General features: G+C 36.3%; 1 protein-coding gene across 2 annotated transcripts in view; it reads left to right on the forward strand.

Annotated features, from left to right (window-relative positions):
• The window catches only part of Naa15 (N-alpha-acetyltransferase 15, NatA auxiliary subunit), an 80,873-nt gene extending 67,235 nt beyond the window's left edge, over positions 1-13,638 (forward strand). For both annotated transcript variants that reach the window (XM_026386176.2, XM_026386177.2), the window contains exons 18-20: positions 5,782-5,925; positions 9,128-9,225; positions 10,908-13,638. In XM_026386176.2, the coding sequence (XP_026241961.1) occupies positions 5,782-5,925; positions 9,128-9,225; positions 10,908-11,108 (443 nt within the window). In that variant the 3' untranslated portion in view covers positions 11,109-13,638. The remainder of the gene's footprint in view (positions 1-5,781; positions 5,926-9,127; positions 9,226-10,907) is intronic.
• The last annotated feature ends 1,428 nt before the right edge of the window (positions 13,639-15,066 follow it).

Genomic DNA, 15,066 nt, shown 5'->3' on the forward strand with positions numbered 1-15,066 from the left:
AAGTATCTTTTATCTGAAATGCTCGGGACCATAAGGGTTTCAGTTTTGGGATTTTTTTCATTCTGAGGAATTTGCTTGTACATAAATTGAGGTATCTTGGGGACGGGGCCCAAGTCTAACATAAAGTTTATTTGTATTTCATATACAACTCATATTAGCCTGAAGAAAATTTTATACAGTATTTTTAGTGCAATTGTGTTTTGTGACTTGTCAGACAAGACAGATACGAAATTTTCCATTTGTGGTAATTTGTTCAGTGCTCAAAACCTTTTGGATTTCGGTTTTGGTTTTTAAGTAACTAAAAAAGGAGTACAGAACAATATACAGAGTTTGAAATGATATTTAATTTGCTCTCTTATACCCGGCTCCATACATTTGTATAAAAGTGATGAAATTAAACCAAGCATTTCAATCACATTTTAAAAAGATGCTGAATTTGGACTGAGGTCTAGGTCAGTGATGAAGTGGATGCTTAGCTTGCGCAAGCCCTGGTTCAATCCCCAGTAACACAATGCCCCTCCCCGAGCCCCCACCATCCCCAACACAAATTTTAAAAAGGAGCTAAATTTATTTTGACTTCCAAGCAGAAGTAAAGCCTTATTAAAATTATATTTATGAGGGGCTGGGGTTGTAATTCAATGGTAGAGCGCTTACCTAGCACAAGTGAGTCACTGGGTTTGAGCCTCAGCATCACATAAAAACAGATAAGGTAAAGGTTAAATTTTTTAAAAAAATATTATATTTATGGTTTTAAAAAATAAAACCTTTTTAGAAATGGAATTACAAAAATGTTCTCAATTTTAAAAATTTATCAGTTATAATATTATAGATAACATGATAGAAAATGAAAGAATTTCTGTATTTTAGGGAAAGTAAAGACACTTCCTTTTTAGTCTTTTTTGGGTTGCTAATAAAGAACTTTAAAGCTGGATATGGTGGCATACATGTATAATCCCAGCAACAGGGGAGGCTGAAGCAGGAGAATCATAAGTTTGAAGGCAACCTGGGCAATTTAGTGAGACTGCCTTTAAATAAAAAATGAAAAGGGCTGGGATTATAGCTCACTCAGTGGTAAAAGGTCCTTGGGTTCAATGCCCAGGACTGTTGTCCTACCCCCGCAGTCCCAACAGCAAAATTCTTAAAATCATGAATCAGAATTTAAGGTTAGAGTTAATAGGATGGAAATCCTTCTAAGCTTGAGACTTTCTTTTTAAATAATGCATTGAAAGTTACATATTTAGCCAAGTGTGGTGGTGTATGCCTATAATCCACTGGCTGAGGCAGGAGGAATGTGAGTTCAAAGCCAGCTTCAGCAAAAGTGAGGTGCTGAGCCGACTCAGTGAGACCCTGTCTTTAAATAAAATGCAAAATAGGGCTGGAGATGTTCAGTGGTTGAGTGCCCCTGAGTTCAATCCCCTGTACCCATCCCATCTCCCCCCAAAATGTTACAGATTTAAATGATTTTGCTTGTAGTAGTGTAGGTTGATTGACATGACTTCTCTTTCTACAGATTATTTTAGAGAATTAAAATGCATATGGACTTAGAATTATTAATAAGTAGTTAAAATTATCGCATATCTGTGCTATGTTATTGCTCTAGGTGTGCAGCTGAAGTTACTGTTACAAAGAGACTTTACAAAGTAATCCTTATTTTGAATATAGGCAGTGATTATTTGTAGTGATAGAGATGTGCTATCTCTTAAAAGACCTTTAAGAATTTGGGTAGTCTGTTTATCATTCCCTTTGTTAAGAAGAAGAGTGAATATTTGTGAAACTACAGAATATACGAGAGTAGGGGCATTTTTATTATGCTCCAAGATATCTTTAAGTAATATAATTAGTACTTTGATTTAGAGGTAACTTTTCAGGAATACATTTGTCGTGTTAAGTATTGGTTATAATTCCTTTACAAAGATAACTGTACACATGAGCACAGTTTTCTGGGGAGTATGGAAGAAAAAAACCAGAGTACATAACTATTTTATTAGTTGTAAAATTTTCTTGAAGTGAATGTATATTTTATCAAATACTTATTTTTATTTCTATTTATGGTTCTGGGGATCAAACCCAGGAGTGCTTTACAACTGAGCTATCTTAGCTCTTTTTATTTTGAGTTAGGATCTGGATAAATTACCAAGGGTCTTACTCAGTTGCTCAGGGTGGCCTTAAACTTGGGATCCTTCTGCCTCAACCTCTTGAAACTGGGATCACAGGCATGTGCCCCACCTCCAGCTTACTGTTGTAAACTTAAGCAACTTTAATTACATTTTGACCAGTACTAAGTAAAATAAGTTTATATATTAATATTCAGTTTGTCTAGTTTTTTTTTTTTTTTTTAAACAGGTTTATATTCTCTTAAATACTTTAAAAATTAGTACTATTTGGCTATCTGGCTCCACAATGAACTTTATATCTCTTTTCTTTCTCATTTGTACCGCCTCATTTTTTATCTGCCAAGATTACTTTTCTTCTGTATTTGTGTATCATCTCAACTGTCCTTTGATCTTTTATCATTTTATTTAATTCTGTTTAATATTCTCATTTATTTTGCTATATCAGTGGTAATCATTTAGTAGATTGTCCTACAAGCTAGTAACCCATGGTTTGAAAATATGAGCATTTTTTCAACCCAAATTTTTTTTTGGGGGGGGGGCTACTAGGGATTTGAACTCACAGGTACTTGACCACTAAGCCACATTCCCAGCCCTATTTTATATTTTATTTAGAGACAGGGTCTCATTGAGTTGCTTAGCGCCTAACTTTTGCTGAGGCTGGCTTTGAACTCCGCATCCTCTGCCTCAGCCTCTGAGCCCTGGGATTACAGATATGTACACCATTGCACCCAGCTCAAACTTTTAATAATGACAGCTGGCCTGGTAACTTAAGGCAACTCCTTCTGCTTAGATTTGCCTTTTAGTGGAACTTATAATCATTGATGATTACTTAATTAATTCTGTCTGCTGGTAAACTAATAGCTTGAACCAAACACTGTTTTAGTTTTAAGATATAATAGGATCCAAATCAGAGACCCCTTAGAAGAAATTTTGTTGTTTCACCCCCAGCCAACCTCTCCTCAGTTATTGTTCTTTGATTCATGTGACTTATTTACTCCTTTTTTTTGGAACAGGGATTGAACTCGTGGTCACTCAACCACAGAGCTACATCCCCAGTCCTATTTTGTATTTTATTTAGAAACAGGGTTTCATTGAGTTGCTTAGCATCTCGCTATTGCTAAGGCTTACTTTGAACTCTGAATTCTCCTGTCTCAGCCTCCAGAGCCACTGGGATTACAGGACTGCGCCACTGCACCTGGTTTGCCCACTAGTCTTTAGCAGCAATAGGTCCTCTAATAAACCTGTCCCATGTGACATTGCTCCTTTCTTTTTTTCTTTTTAATATTTTTTTAAGTTTTAGATGGACACTGTATCTATATTTTTATGTGGCAGTGAGGATGGAACCCAGTGCTTCAGAAGTGTAAGACAGGAGCTCTGCCACCGAGCTACAGCCCTATCCTAGATATTGCTCCTTTCTCAGAATTCCATGGGCCAGCCAGAAATGGTGATGCAAGCCTGTGGTCCTAGCAACTAGGGAGGTCGAAGCAGAAGATTCCAACTTTGAGGCTAGCCTGAGCAACTTGGTGAGGCCCTGACTTAACAGTTAAACAAAAGCAAAGGGCTGAGGATATAGCTCAGTGGTAGGGAACTCCTAAGTTGAGTCCATAGTACCAAGGGGAAAAGAAATAAAGGAATTTCGTAAGGCATTTCTTATAGTGGTGGTGGTGGTGGGCGGGGGAGATTGTTGCTATCTTCCTGGAAGTTACACTTAAAATCTATATGATTTTTTAAAAATGAATTTTTGTGGGGCTGGGGTTGTAGCTCAGTGGTAGAACACTTGCCTAGCATATGTGAGGCACTGGGTTCGATCCTCAGCACCACATAAAGATAAATAAATAAAGGTATTGTGTCCATCTACAACTAAAAAAATTTTTTTTTAAAAAGTGAATTTTTGTAAAATTGTAAATGAAGTAATGGTTTCATAAGCAACTATTAGTAAGAATGGAAGTTTATGTGTATATGATTTGTTACATATGTATTTATAGGTTGTTTTTACTTTTGTAGGATTCTTTTCTTAGCAGTTTTGGTTCTTCTGGGGATATTAGTCTGAGGGAAATAAACTAATATAGGTAACAAAAATTATAAAGCGCCCCTCCCCTTTATATTTATGTAGTTTCCAAAAACATTTTAGGTATACCACCAAGGTCCCTGGAAATAATTTGTGTTTTATACAAGATCTGTAATTTTTGAGGTAATGTTCATTTTAATTGGCCCTAACCTATTTTGACAACTTTTCTTTCTATGGAAAGCATTGTTTGCTTCCTACAAATGCATGCTTAACCCTAAGGGATGTGTTAAGTCATTATGGACATGTTATTTAGTATGTGGATTTTTCTGTTTTCTGTCTTACCAGAAATTTTCCTGTTTACTCTTTAATACTTTGTTTAGGGTGAGGAGTCTGTGTCCTTGTGCAGTAGTCTGAAGAATTTCCCTTCTTTCTACCCCCAAGTAAGCCCAGTTGCTATTTATGAGCAGTTTGAGCTCTATTTGTAGTTTAGTCTAAACCTGTTATTTCCTTGCTGTCTAATAAATTCAGAACCTTTAAAAAACAAACAAAAACAACTTGTTTCTTCCTTAAGAAACAAGTATTGATAAATTGCCAAAACAAATTTGAAAGTACAGTGGCATTGAAGATTAAACTAAACTTTTTAGTAGCTCATTTATTTGAGCCATCCAGTTCTATAGTACAATAGAAAAAGGTGCTGTTAACCAACAAAGGGCATATCAATGAATTATTCAATTAATAATTTTGTGTAGAATAGTTAACTTAGATGTTTACCCCCTCAGAGTTTAGCGTTAGAACTTTTAGGGTCATGATCCATTAGTGGAGCAATGAGATTGGTTATCAGTGGAACATTACTAGCATTTGAAAACCTCAAATAGGACATTACAGAAAATGCCAGCATGTATTGCACATACTATGGATATGGAATGTATATTTGTCCCAGTACAGATAAATAATTGCAAGTCAAAATTTGGAAGCCACCACATTAGTTCTTAGCTATAATGAAAATCTACTTATTCTTTTCAGACTGTGATAAAAATAGTAACTACAATTTATTACACACTAATTAGCATTTTTATACATAGCTTTTTCTTCCTGCAGTTTTTCTAGGTTAGCTATTTCCCCATTTTATATATCAGTAAATAGATTCAGGGAGGTTATAACTTATTCAAGCCTAGATCCATACCCAGGTCTGTCTAGCTATAAAGCTCCAGACTGTACCAAAATAACAATGAAACAAAGCATAACTTGGATTTAGTCTAGAGAGATTGGGGTCTACTTTTTCACTTCCAAAGTCCAATGAGAATATGATGACTCCAGTGTATTTATTATAGGAAAATGCTTTGGTGGTTCTTAAAGAGCTTTTTATAAATAGCTCAGTCCATATAGTTCCTTGAGATAAAGGTTACTGAAGTCAACCATGTTTTTATTTTTGTTTTAATTGATAAATTTACGTGGATATGGAAGGAAAGAGTAAGAAAATAATACTACATATCACTTAAATTTTTGTAGGTAAGCTCTTTAGATGTTGAATTATCCATAGGTGTTGGTATTTGTATATAATGGCTGTTTCATTGATCTCATCAAGTAGATAATTTAAGTACTAAAAACTTTATCAAAGTATCTAAATGCTAAGAGAGTTTACTTTACTTTATTCAACAGTGTGTGAAAGTAAAGATTTGCCTGATACAGTTAGAACAGTATTAAAACAAGAAATGAATCGTCTTTTTGGAGCAACGAATCCAAAGAATTTTAATGAAACTTTTCTGAAAAGGAATTCTGATTCATTGCCTCACAGATTATCAGGTAATCACCTTACTTTGTCTTTTTTCAGCTTTCTAAAACAACTTCAGTATTTTAATGGAACAATGATAAGTTAAGCTTAGAAGAGGGAATATGCATCTTTTTAAAAAAAGAGAACATGTTTTATTTTTATTAGACCTAATAGTAATGTTTACAGAATTCCATATGGAAAAATGTTAGAGGCATGCACAGGTGTTAGCCCTGTTGAAGAGATGCAGATGTGAGGAGGAGGTGAGATCTGGCTGTATCTATAAGGGGGTGTAAGAGTTAGCTGGGTATTAAGAAGAGAGATTTGTGTAGTCAGGTTTTTCTTGTTTTGACAAAATACCTAACAAGAACAACTTAGAGGAGAAAAAGTTTATATTGGGTTCATGATTTCAGAGGTCTCAGTCCATGGTCAGCTGGCTCCATTGCCCCGGGCCTGAGCTGAGGCAGAACATCATGGTGAAGGGAAGTTGTCACCTCACAACAGAACATGTGTGGTCCAAGCCAGGAATAAAATACAATCTCCAAGATCATGCCCCCAGTGACCTGCTATTTTCAGCCACACTCCACCAGTCTACAGTTAACACCCAGTAGTCCATTGAAATTATTACTTCATCAGATGGATTAATCCACTTATGAGGTCTCACAGCTCTCATAATCTAATCATTCACATCTGAACATTTCTGCATTGGGGATCATGCTTTTAAAACATGAGATTTTTGCAGGGGATATTCCCAGATTCAAACTAACATCCTGTTCCAGGGCCCCAAAAGTTCATGTCCATTTCACATTGCAAAATATATTCAATTCATCTTTAGGAGTTCCCATAGTCTTAACAGTTTCAGCATTGCCTAGAAGTCCAAGTCCAATGTTTCCTCTGAGACTCAAGGTAAACTCTTGTCTGTGGGCCCCTGTAAGATCGAAAGCAAAGTTACATGCATCTGATATATAGTGGCACAAAGTAAACATTTCTGTTCCTAATGAAAGGCATAGAGGTGTAGAAAGAAGGGATAGGGCAAAGCAAGACTGAAACACAGATGTCCTGTAGCTCCATATCTGGCATCTGGGACACATGGTGGTGACATATGATCTCCAGAAGGTTTAGACAGTCCCATCCCTGTAGCTTGGTTCATTGTAGCACATATGGCCTCTCTCTTGGCCTGTGCTCACTTTCTTCAGCAGACATCCCAGCCTTCTTGGTTTCTTTTAATCCCAGGGATCCTTACCTCAGCTTTGGCTTTTTTTTCCAAGCCTCACACATCACTCTGTTGGGATGCCTACAGGGATTCTGCCTCTGCTACACTGGCCTGAGCCCCCAGGCCTTCCTTTGAATCTGAGTGGAAGCCTCTATGACCCCTTATAGCAGCATCCTGTCTTCCTGCAGAACCAGCAGCATGTGGATGATGTCAAGGTCTGCTACCTGCTCAGGCAATATCTGGGCCTCCTTGGGCCACTGCTGCTGAATGAAGCCTTTGGGTGCCTGGGTGGCTGAACATGGTGAATTGAATCCTGGGGAAACCACTTTTCAGGAAGCCTGGATGTAATATATTCCAAACAAGCTTTCACTTAATACACACTTGAGTCTTGCCAATTCCTGACATGCCCTCAAGACATCTTTCCTGTTAGTCTGTGCTAAGTACCTAGCTTCTGTTTAGTGGTGGTATTCTCTTCGCAATCACATTTTCCTTGGTACCAGTTTCACAGTCTTTCCTAGCCAAACTGCAAGACTTTCAAATCTTTTGTGCTTTCTACTCCCAATTCCCACAGTGAAGATGGCTAAAAGCTTCAGCAGTATCTATGCCACTGCCTGCATGCTATGCTGCTTTGAAATTTCCTCCACCAAATTTAACAATTAGTGCACCTGAAACCTCAAGAACATGTCTATTCTGGTCTTTAAAGCTCACTCCAAAATTGCCCATTAAGCTGTGCTTACAGCATTCTATGGCTTCCCTCGCCTGCATCCCCATACTTTCAAATTGTTCCTACAAAGCAGTTTCAAAGACTGATGGGTTAGTCACAACAATGACCCTACATCTTTGTACCAATTTCTGTGTTAATGTCAGCTTTTCATTAATGTGACCAAAATATGTGACAATAACTTAGAGGGGCTAGGGCTTTAGCTCAGTGGTAGAGCACTTGCTGAGCATGTGTGAGGCACTGGGTTCAATTCTCAGCACCACATATAAATAAATAAATAAACAAAGGTCCATCAACAACTAAAAAAAAATTTTTTTTTAAAAGCCAAAACAACCCAATAACTTAGAAGAGGAAAAGTTTATTTTAGCTCATGGTTGCGAAGGTGAGGCAGAATATCCTGGTGGAAGGGATAGCTCAGGAACAAAACTCTCCTTATGACAGCCCCTAGGAGGAGGCCTGTTACATTTTAATTCTATAAAAACAGGCAACTTAAATTTGCCTGTTTTTATAGAATTAAACTTAAATCAAGACCAGTTGTTTCTCCTAGTTCACCATTGGCATTACAAACAAATATAATTGAATATAAACATGTACATAACAATGGAGGTGGAACTTGCTTTCTTCTCATTCTTCCCTCATTGTGCTCTTCAGATTCTCTCCATGTGACCCTCATATCCCATTTCTCATGCTTATGTAGGTATCAAATTTAGCAATGATAAACCTGAAATCATCTCATAGTTCACAGAATCTAAGGGTAAAAGGTCTGTGTCCAAGAACCAAGGTCGGGACTTTATGGAACTTTGTGGATAGTGCTTTAGTGGTATGCTTTTTAAATTCCTGGCTAAGAAGCCCAGCAGCTATTATTGCCTTTGTGGAAACCTGAATTCAGCTTTTGTCTCACACCATGGAGATTTGGTAGCCTCTCTTCACCTCTCTCTCCCTTCACCACCAAAAGTACTCCCTTCACCACCAAATCCTTATATTTATTTTAGAAAGAAAACTTTCCATGGTTTCACCACATAAAGGCAAGTATGATTAGAATATTTGTATTTCTTTATCTCCTTGTGCACATTTCCAAATACATAGTGTTTTATTGCTAATGTATTATAATCTCTTCTCCTACTCTGGACTGTTAGACTGTTTCTCAGGATTTTTGTTTTATTTTTAAATTACAGTGTCTTCCCATTTTTAATATGTAATAATACATTATGTGCACCTATATCCTGCATTTTATATTTGATTGAGTAGAGGATAAGATAATGGTTTTACCTTAAAATAAATTTTGTGTTTTCCTCTCGTTTAGCTGCCAAAATGGTATATTATTTAGATCCTTCTAGTCAGAAACGAGCTATAGAATTGGCAACAACCCTTGATGAATCCCTCACTAACAGAAATCTCCAGGTAAAGAATTTTGAAATAATTTGTAAGAAAACCTAACTACCTTTTCTCTAGTCACCAAGAGAAATAATTGTTGTTTCTTTATTTATGTATAATATTCTCTAAACCATTAAGAATTTGTATCAGAAACAGCTTATCTTAAATTTATTTAGGAGTGTGTGTGTGTGTGTGTGTGTGTGTGTGTGTGTGTGTGTGTGTGCATGCACCAGGGTACCTGACATTTCATAACGAGTTTTACATCTATAAGTTGGAATAACTATTTTAGAGAGATTCTATAGTTATTTTGGGGTTTCAACTAATTCACCTTTTCTGAGTTAGCAGTGGTCTCAGTGAAGATTATTACCTACTTATGATTTATTTACCAGGAACTAAGTTAAAAAACTTAAATAGAACAAAATATATATTATGAGGATATGGCAAAATGTTACTTCTAGTTTAAATTAAAAACAAAGGACAGCTGCCTCATGTTATAATCAGCCTGATAGACAATTTTATTGATGATAGTTTCATGTTCATTTAATAACAAATAAAAAGGAATAATTAAACTTGTTGGTTGCAAATTAATGCATCATTTAGATTAGAACCTGGATTTAAGGTCTTTGGTAGCTTGACAAAGTTTATAGGGTACTATGTTATCTAGAAACTAAATAGTGTTTTCCAGCCCCCTCCCCCCTCTTTTGGGTACTGGGAATTGAACCCAGAAGTGCTCTTACCACTGAGCTATATCTGCAGCCCTTTTTATTTTTTATTTTCAGACAGGGTCTCACTAGCTTGCTCCGACTAGCCTTGAACTTGTTATCCTTCTGCCTCAGCCTCCCAAGTCGCTGAGATTACAGGTGTGCACCACTGTGCCTGGCCTAAGTAGTGTTTTCTTTTTTTAAGAGAGAGAGAGAGAATTTTTTAATATTTATTTTTTAGTTTTTGGCAGACACAACATCTTTGTGTGTGGTGCTGAGGATCGAACCCCGGCCACACACATGCCAGGCGAGCGCGCTACCACTTGAGCCACATCCCCAGCCCCCTAAGTAGTGTTTTCTAAGTGAAAAGATAAAGAAAACATGAGAAATGCAACTCAGCATGAATCATTTAAAAATATAAGAAACAGACTTACTTAGGGGGTGACTGAAAGAATCATTGTTTTGTTTTGTTTTCATCAACCCAGTTTTTCTTGGTTTGTATTTGTTTGTGGATATTCCTTAAGATGCTCCTTAATTGGAATACAAAGTTGAGAAACCAGTGTTTGATTTTGCTGGGTGGCTATAAGCCTCCAAAATATTCAGAATGCTTTCATGTGTTAATTGGCATTGGCATTGTAAATTTTGACATTTACACGGAGGGCTAGGGTAGGTATGAAGTGAAGGGTCATGCACTTGCTGAGTGTTCCTTTAAATTCAGCACCTTCTATACATTGCCTCACCTTAGTCCTGACCTTGTTCATTTATTTGTCTCTATTTATGCTTTTTGTATAAACCCTGCAATTTGCAAGAAATACTTTGAAGGCCTTGAAGAACATTCTAATAGAATGTATACACAGGAGTACATTTTTTCCTTTTTAGTATGCCCCCCCTTTTAAATAATAATTATTTTGTTTATTTTAGAAATCGGTTAATGTCAAAATGTCTCATGAATTCACAAAAAAGTCCATTTTTGAACAAGTTATAACATGACCTTTCTTCTCTCTTTAGACTTGTATGGAGGTATTAGAAGCCTTGTGTGTTGGTAGCCTAGGAGACTGTAAAGAAGCTGCTGAAGCTTATAGAGCAAGTTGTCATAAGCTTTTCCCTTATGCTTTGGCTTTTATGCCTCCTGGATATGAAGAGGATATGAAGATCACAGTTAATGGAGATAGTTCTGCAGAAACCGAAGAACTGGCCAATGAAATTTGAACATCATTAAACAAGAAAATGGATGATTTTGGACCATATCTAGTGTATAATATTTTTGTCACGCACCTGCTGCATTGCTCTAACTTACACAGAATGAGAGGAGTAAATGTTCTTGCCTTCAAATAGTGTTTTACGTTTTTTTATCCTGCTGAAAAAGTATATATAAGATATCTAACATTACAGGACATAGGTTCAGTTTCTTAAAAAATTAAAAGCTGCTAAAATTGAGGGATTAAAAAAAAAAGATACCTTATCCTATTCCTACCTACCCACCATGTTTTTAAACTAATTTATATAAAATCTGGAGGCTATTACAGCTAACAAAGCAGGTGTGTGGCAGAAATATTACTTTAAATTTGTCTTGTGAGATTTTACTATATCTCAGACAGCATAAATGCTGTTTTAGCACTGGATTCTTTCACTGAGCACAAAGAGTTGTTGGGGCTTTAGCATCTGACTGATTTTGTTACGGGGTTGATTCTGACCATAGGAAGTATGCAATGTGAATCACTATTTACGGAGAAATCTACAACAGATGCTTGATGTTGTAGAAACTGGGACATATAGATACCAAGCAGGATTATAAGAAACCTAGGAGGTGTTCAATACGCTTGTTGTGTTTCCAAAATTCACTGTACATGATCAGTTTGGTGTTCTTGTACCACAGTTTTTAACTGAAGGAACCAGTTGGAACAATCTCAATTTTAACTAAAACTTGAAGAACTAAAATAACAATGCAAACCTTTTAGCATTGTTTTGGCCAAACTTGTTAAAACTGTAATGCAAGAACCAAATGCACTGTGATGTGGCACCAACTAATTAGCAAGCATGAATTTTTCACCCAAGAGTGAAAAAAGAAAATCCATCATGGCTTGAAGTTACAGACAGAACTCCTGACTACCATTCTATGACTGATCAAGAGACTAATAGTTAAAACCTCAGCAGGCCTTGTTCACGATATGCAGAAAAAAAAAAAAGTGCTGCAGTTTAGATACCTCTGGAATTTTTCCACAGTGTCACAGGTTTGTAATACTTGAAGCCCTACATTTCTAAGAATATATTTCTTGCTCAGTTGTTTCAGGCAAGCCCAAGACTTTGTAATTTTTAAAGGGCCCAAGATTTTTTTTTTCCAATAACAGACCAGCTTCTTTTTCCTGCAGTTACAGATGTAATTTCTTTTTTGTTGTCAAACATAAGGTACCAAATATGATGCAATAAATTGTTTTGAAAAACAGTTGTGTGAATATTTCCACTAATCTGTTTTGGGCTTCTGTGAAAATACACAGGTGGAAACAGAGGTGCAATCCAGAGGCCATGTAGCGCACTGTCAAGCTAGTGCAGTGGGCGCTTTTAGAATGGGCTGATGCTGGTGTCAGGGAAGTTCCGTAATGAAGTGTAATGTGCCCCGACATTAAGGCTTCATTGAGGGTGGGATGGTGGCAGGTACTATGAATGTAACTCATACTCTGAAAGGAAAACAAAACTGCTACTTTGATTGGGAAAAATGAGCCTTAAACATGTCAAACCTGTACACTGAGAACTAGCCTCAGGCTCAATATTCTCATTGCATTTGCAAGATCTGAGCAAATAAGATTAAGTAAAATGAATCAGCTGTATATATAATTGAACTTTTTGTAGTACTTTTAGTATATAGAGTGTATACTCTAAAGGGAATTTTCAGAAGTCCTAATTGTTTCATTGATTCCTTCATAGTACATGACCTGCATTCCACATCCCAGTCTAACAGTTTAGTGATAAAAAGAAAATTACAAACAGAACTCCAGTGCTTTGTTTTGTTTTATTAACTGGCCCTGTCTCAGGAACATCTTAACAGATGGCAAAAAAATAAACTTTTTTTTTTTTTTTAACTTCTCCTATGAGTGGCAACAGAAGTTCTTATTGTTGGGAAAGAACACTAGTGCTACCTCTGCCGCTAATGAGGTGTTTGGAGGAGGCACCAGCCATATGTAGGGGGTATGTGTGTGAATTCTGTTTAAACTCTACTGTATATTGAAATGAAATTCATCTATATGTCTTGACAATGTTCAAATGATGTAGATTGTCTTAGAATGAAAAGTACTCAGAACTCTAAATGCAGATGCCACCCATGGGGAGCTAAATTCCTAACATGTATATTGTATTCCAACCCGATTTTACTGGAAACTATTGAATAAATCTTTTATTTTCTTTCAGGTTTACTTGATAGTGGATACATTGTCTGGTGTCAGAGGACCTTGACTGGGTTCATTTTATGTCCAGACATCACCCCTAAAATATTGTGTACTGTACCCTCTTGCTCTAAGAAGTATCAACTAAATCATCTCATATTTGCCTCATTCATTAATTTCCAATGATACTGTGGGGGAAAAACAGGGTTAGAAAACAAGTGGAAAAAATTGCAGTGATGTTGTAATCTAAACAAGTGCCTTATGTTTATTGCTAAGAACTGGTGTTATCAACCCTTTTGATAAGAAAGGGTCCCTTGACCTGTATTAACATAGGAAAGTAAAGTTCTTTTCGTTTTTCTTTATATTCAGTTACTCTTGTCATTTCTCATTGGAAGACTAAAATCTTGACTAGGTTAGTTTACTCAGCTTTAATTAGATAGTTCTGAGTCATACATTTTCACCATTTTTTCTGTATTTATTATGCGCAACAATAAAGTATGATCTATCATGGCATGACTAAAAGTAGTGCCGATGTTAGTGAAGAGCTTTTCTGTGGGCTGTATCAGGCCCTGTTTTTCAGTGTTTGCATGTACTCTGTGGTATGTTGCTTATTAGAGCTGTGAAACGAAAACTGACTGTGAAGAGGTCAGAACAGTGCGGTCCAGATTCAGGTAGGTTACAATAAATTCAGGGAAATCTCTCTTCTGTACAATTTCTAGGAATATTTCAGCTGCCATGTGTACCATGTGTGGGAAAAGCTAAAAAATGAAAAAGATGGGTATATACAAGACATACTTGTGTAAGTATATCCTTGTCTTTGAAAATTGCCAGCCTTGAATTCTGAAATTAGGAAAATTCAAAGAACTTTCTGGTGGAAAGTAGTGTAGTCTTCCTATTTTATTAGCTCATGCTGCTGCTGCTTTTTTTTTTTTCCCCCCCTCTAAGGCAAGGTTTTTTTTTTTTTTTTTTTTTTTTTTTTTTTTTTTAAATGTGGTGCTGAGGATCGAACCCAGTACCTCATGCGTACTAGGCAGGCACTCTACCTCTGAGACACAACCCCAGCCCCAAGATAAAGTTTCTTAACTGTTGCTGAATCTGCTACTGAGTCTAAATTAAAAACAAGATCCCGTGTAATGGCTATGACTGTGTTGTAACATGGGATGCCAAGACATTAAATTTTGTTTCAATTTTGACATTCAAAAATCTCTCAACCTGTAGCAATAAAACATTTTTGGAAAATTATTTATCAAATTGCACTTTTAACTTTCAGCATGCAACCTATGAGATGGATCTTGAAATAAAATATTTGTACTATGAGGAGGTTCTGGAGAAAATAATGCTCTATTTTAGCAGCATAGAAGAGTATCTTTTATATACTCCCTAGATTAAATACCAGCGCAAACTGATATTTGCATTAGGACATATCCCTTTATGATTACATTAAAAATGAGCCAAAGGAGAGGGAATAGTATAAGAAGTGGAAGTTTCCCACTGTTGATTTATTTAAGTGCCTTTAAGTACTGTCAGTTTTGGTACTATTGCCAGAAAGAAAAAACTCAGATAATATTAGAACTTTTACTAACTAGTCAACTACAGACAAGATTGGAAGTCTTCAGCATCCTTTATAGAATTCTTTTGGCCAAAAAAAAAAGTAGACTTTGTTTCAAGGCTACTTATACCAAAAGTATAAGCAAACTAACAGACCATACTGTGGTGCTTCATCTTTTTCTGTAGTTTAAGTGTCTTGTGTTACTCCATACAAGTGGTGTAATTCTTTTTAACTGAAAAGA

The sequence above is a fragment of the Urocitellus parryii genome, chromosome 10 (assembly GCF_045843805.1).
Source record: "Urocitellus parryii isolate mUroPar1 chromosome 10, mUroPar1.hap1, whole genome shotgun sequence".
NCBI classification, from domain to species: Eukaryota; Metazoa; Chordata; class Mammalia; order Rodentia; family Sciuridae; genus Urocitellus; species Urocitellus parryii.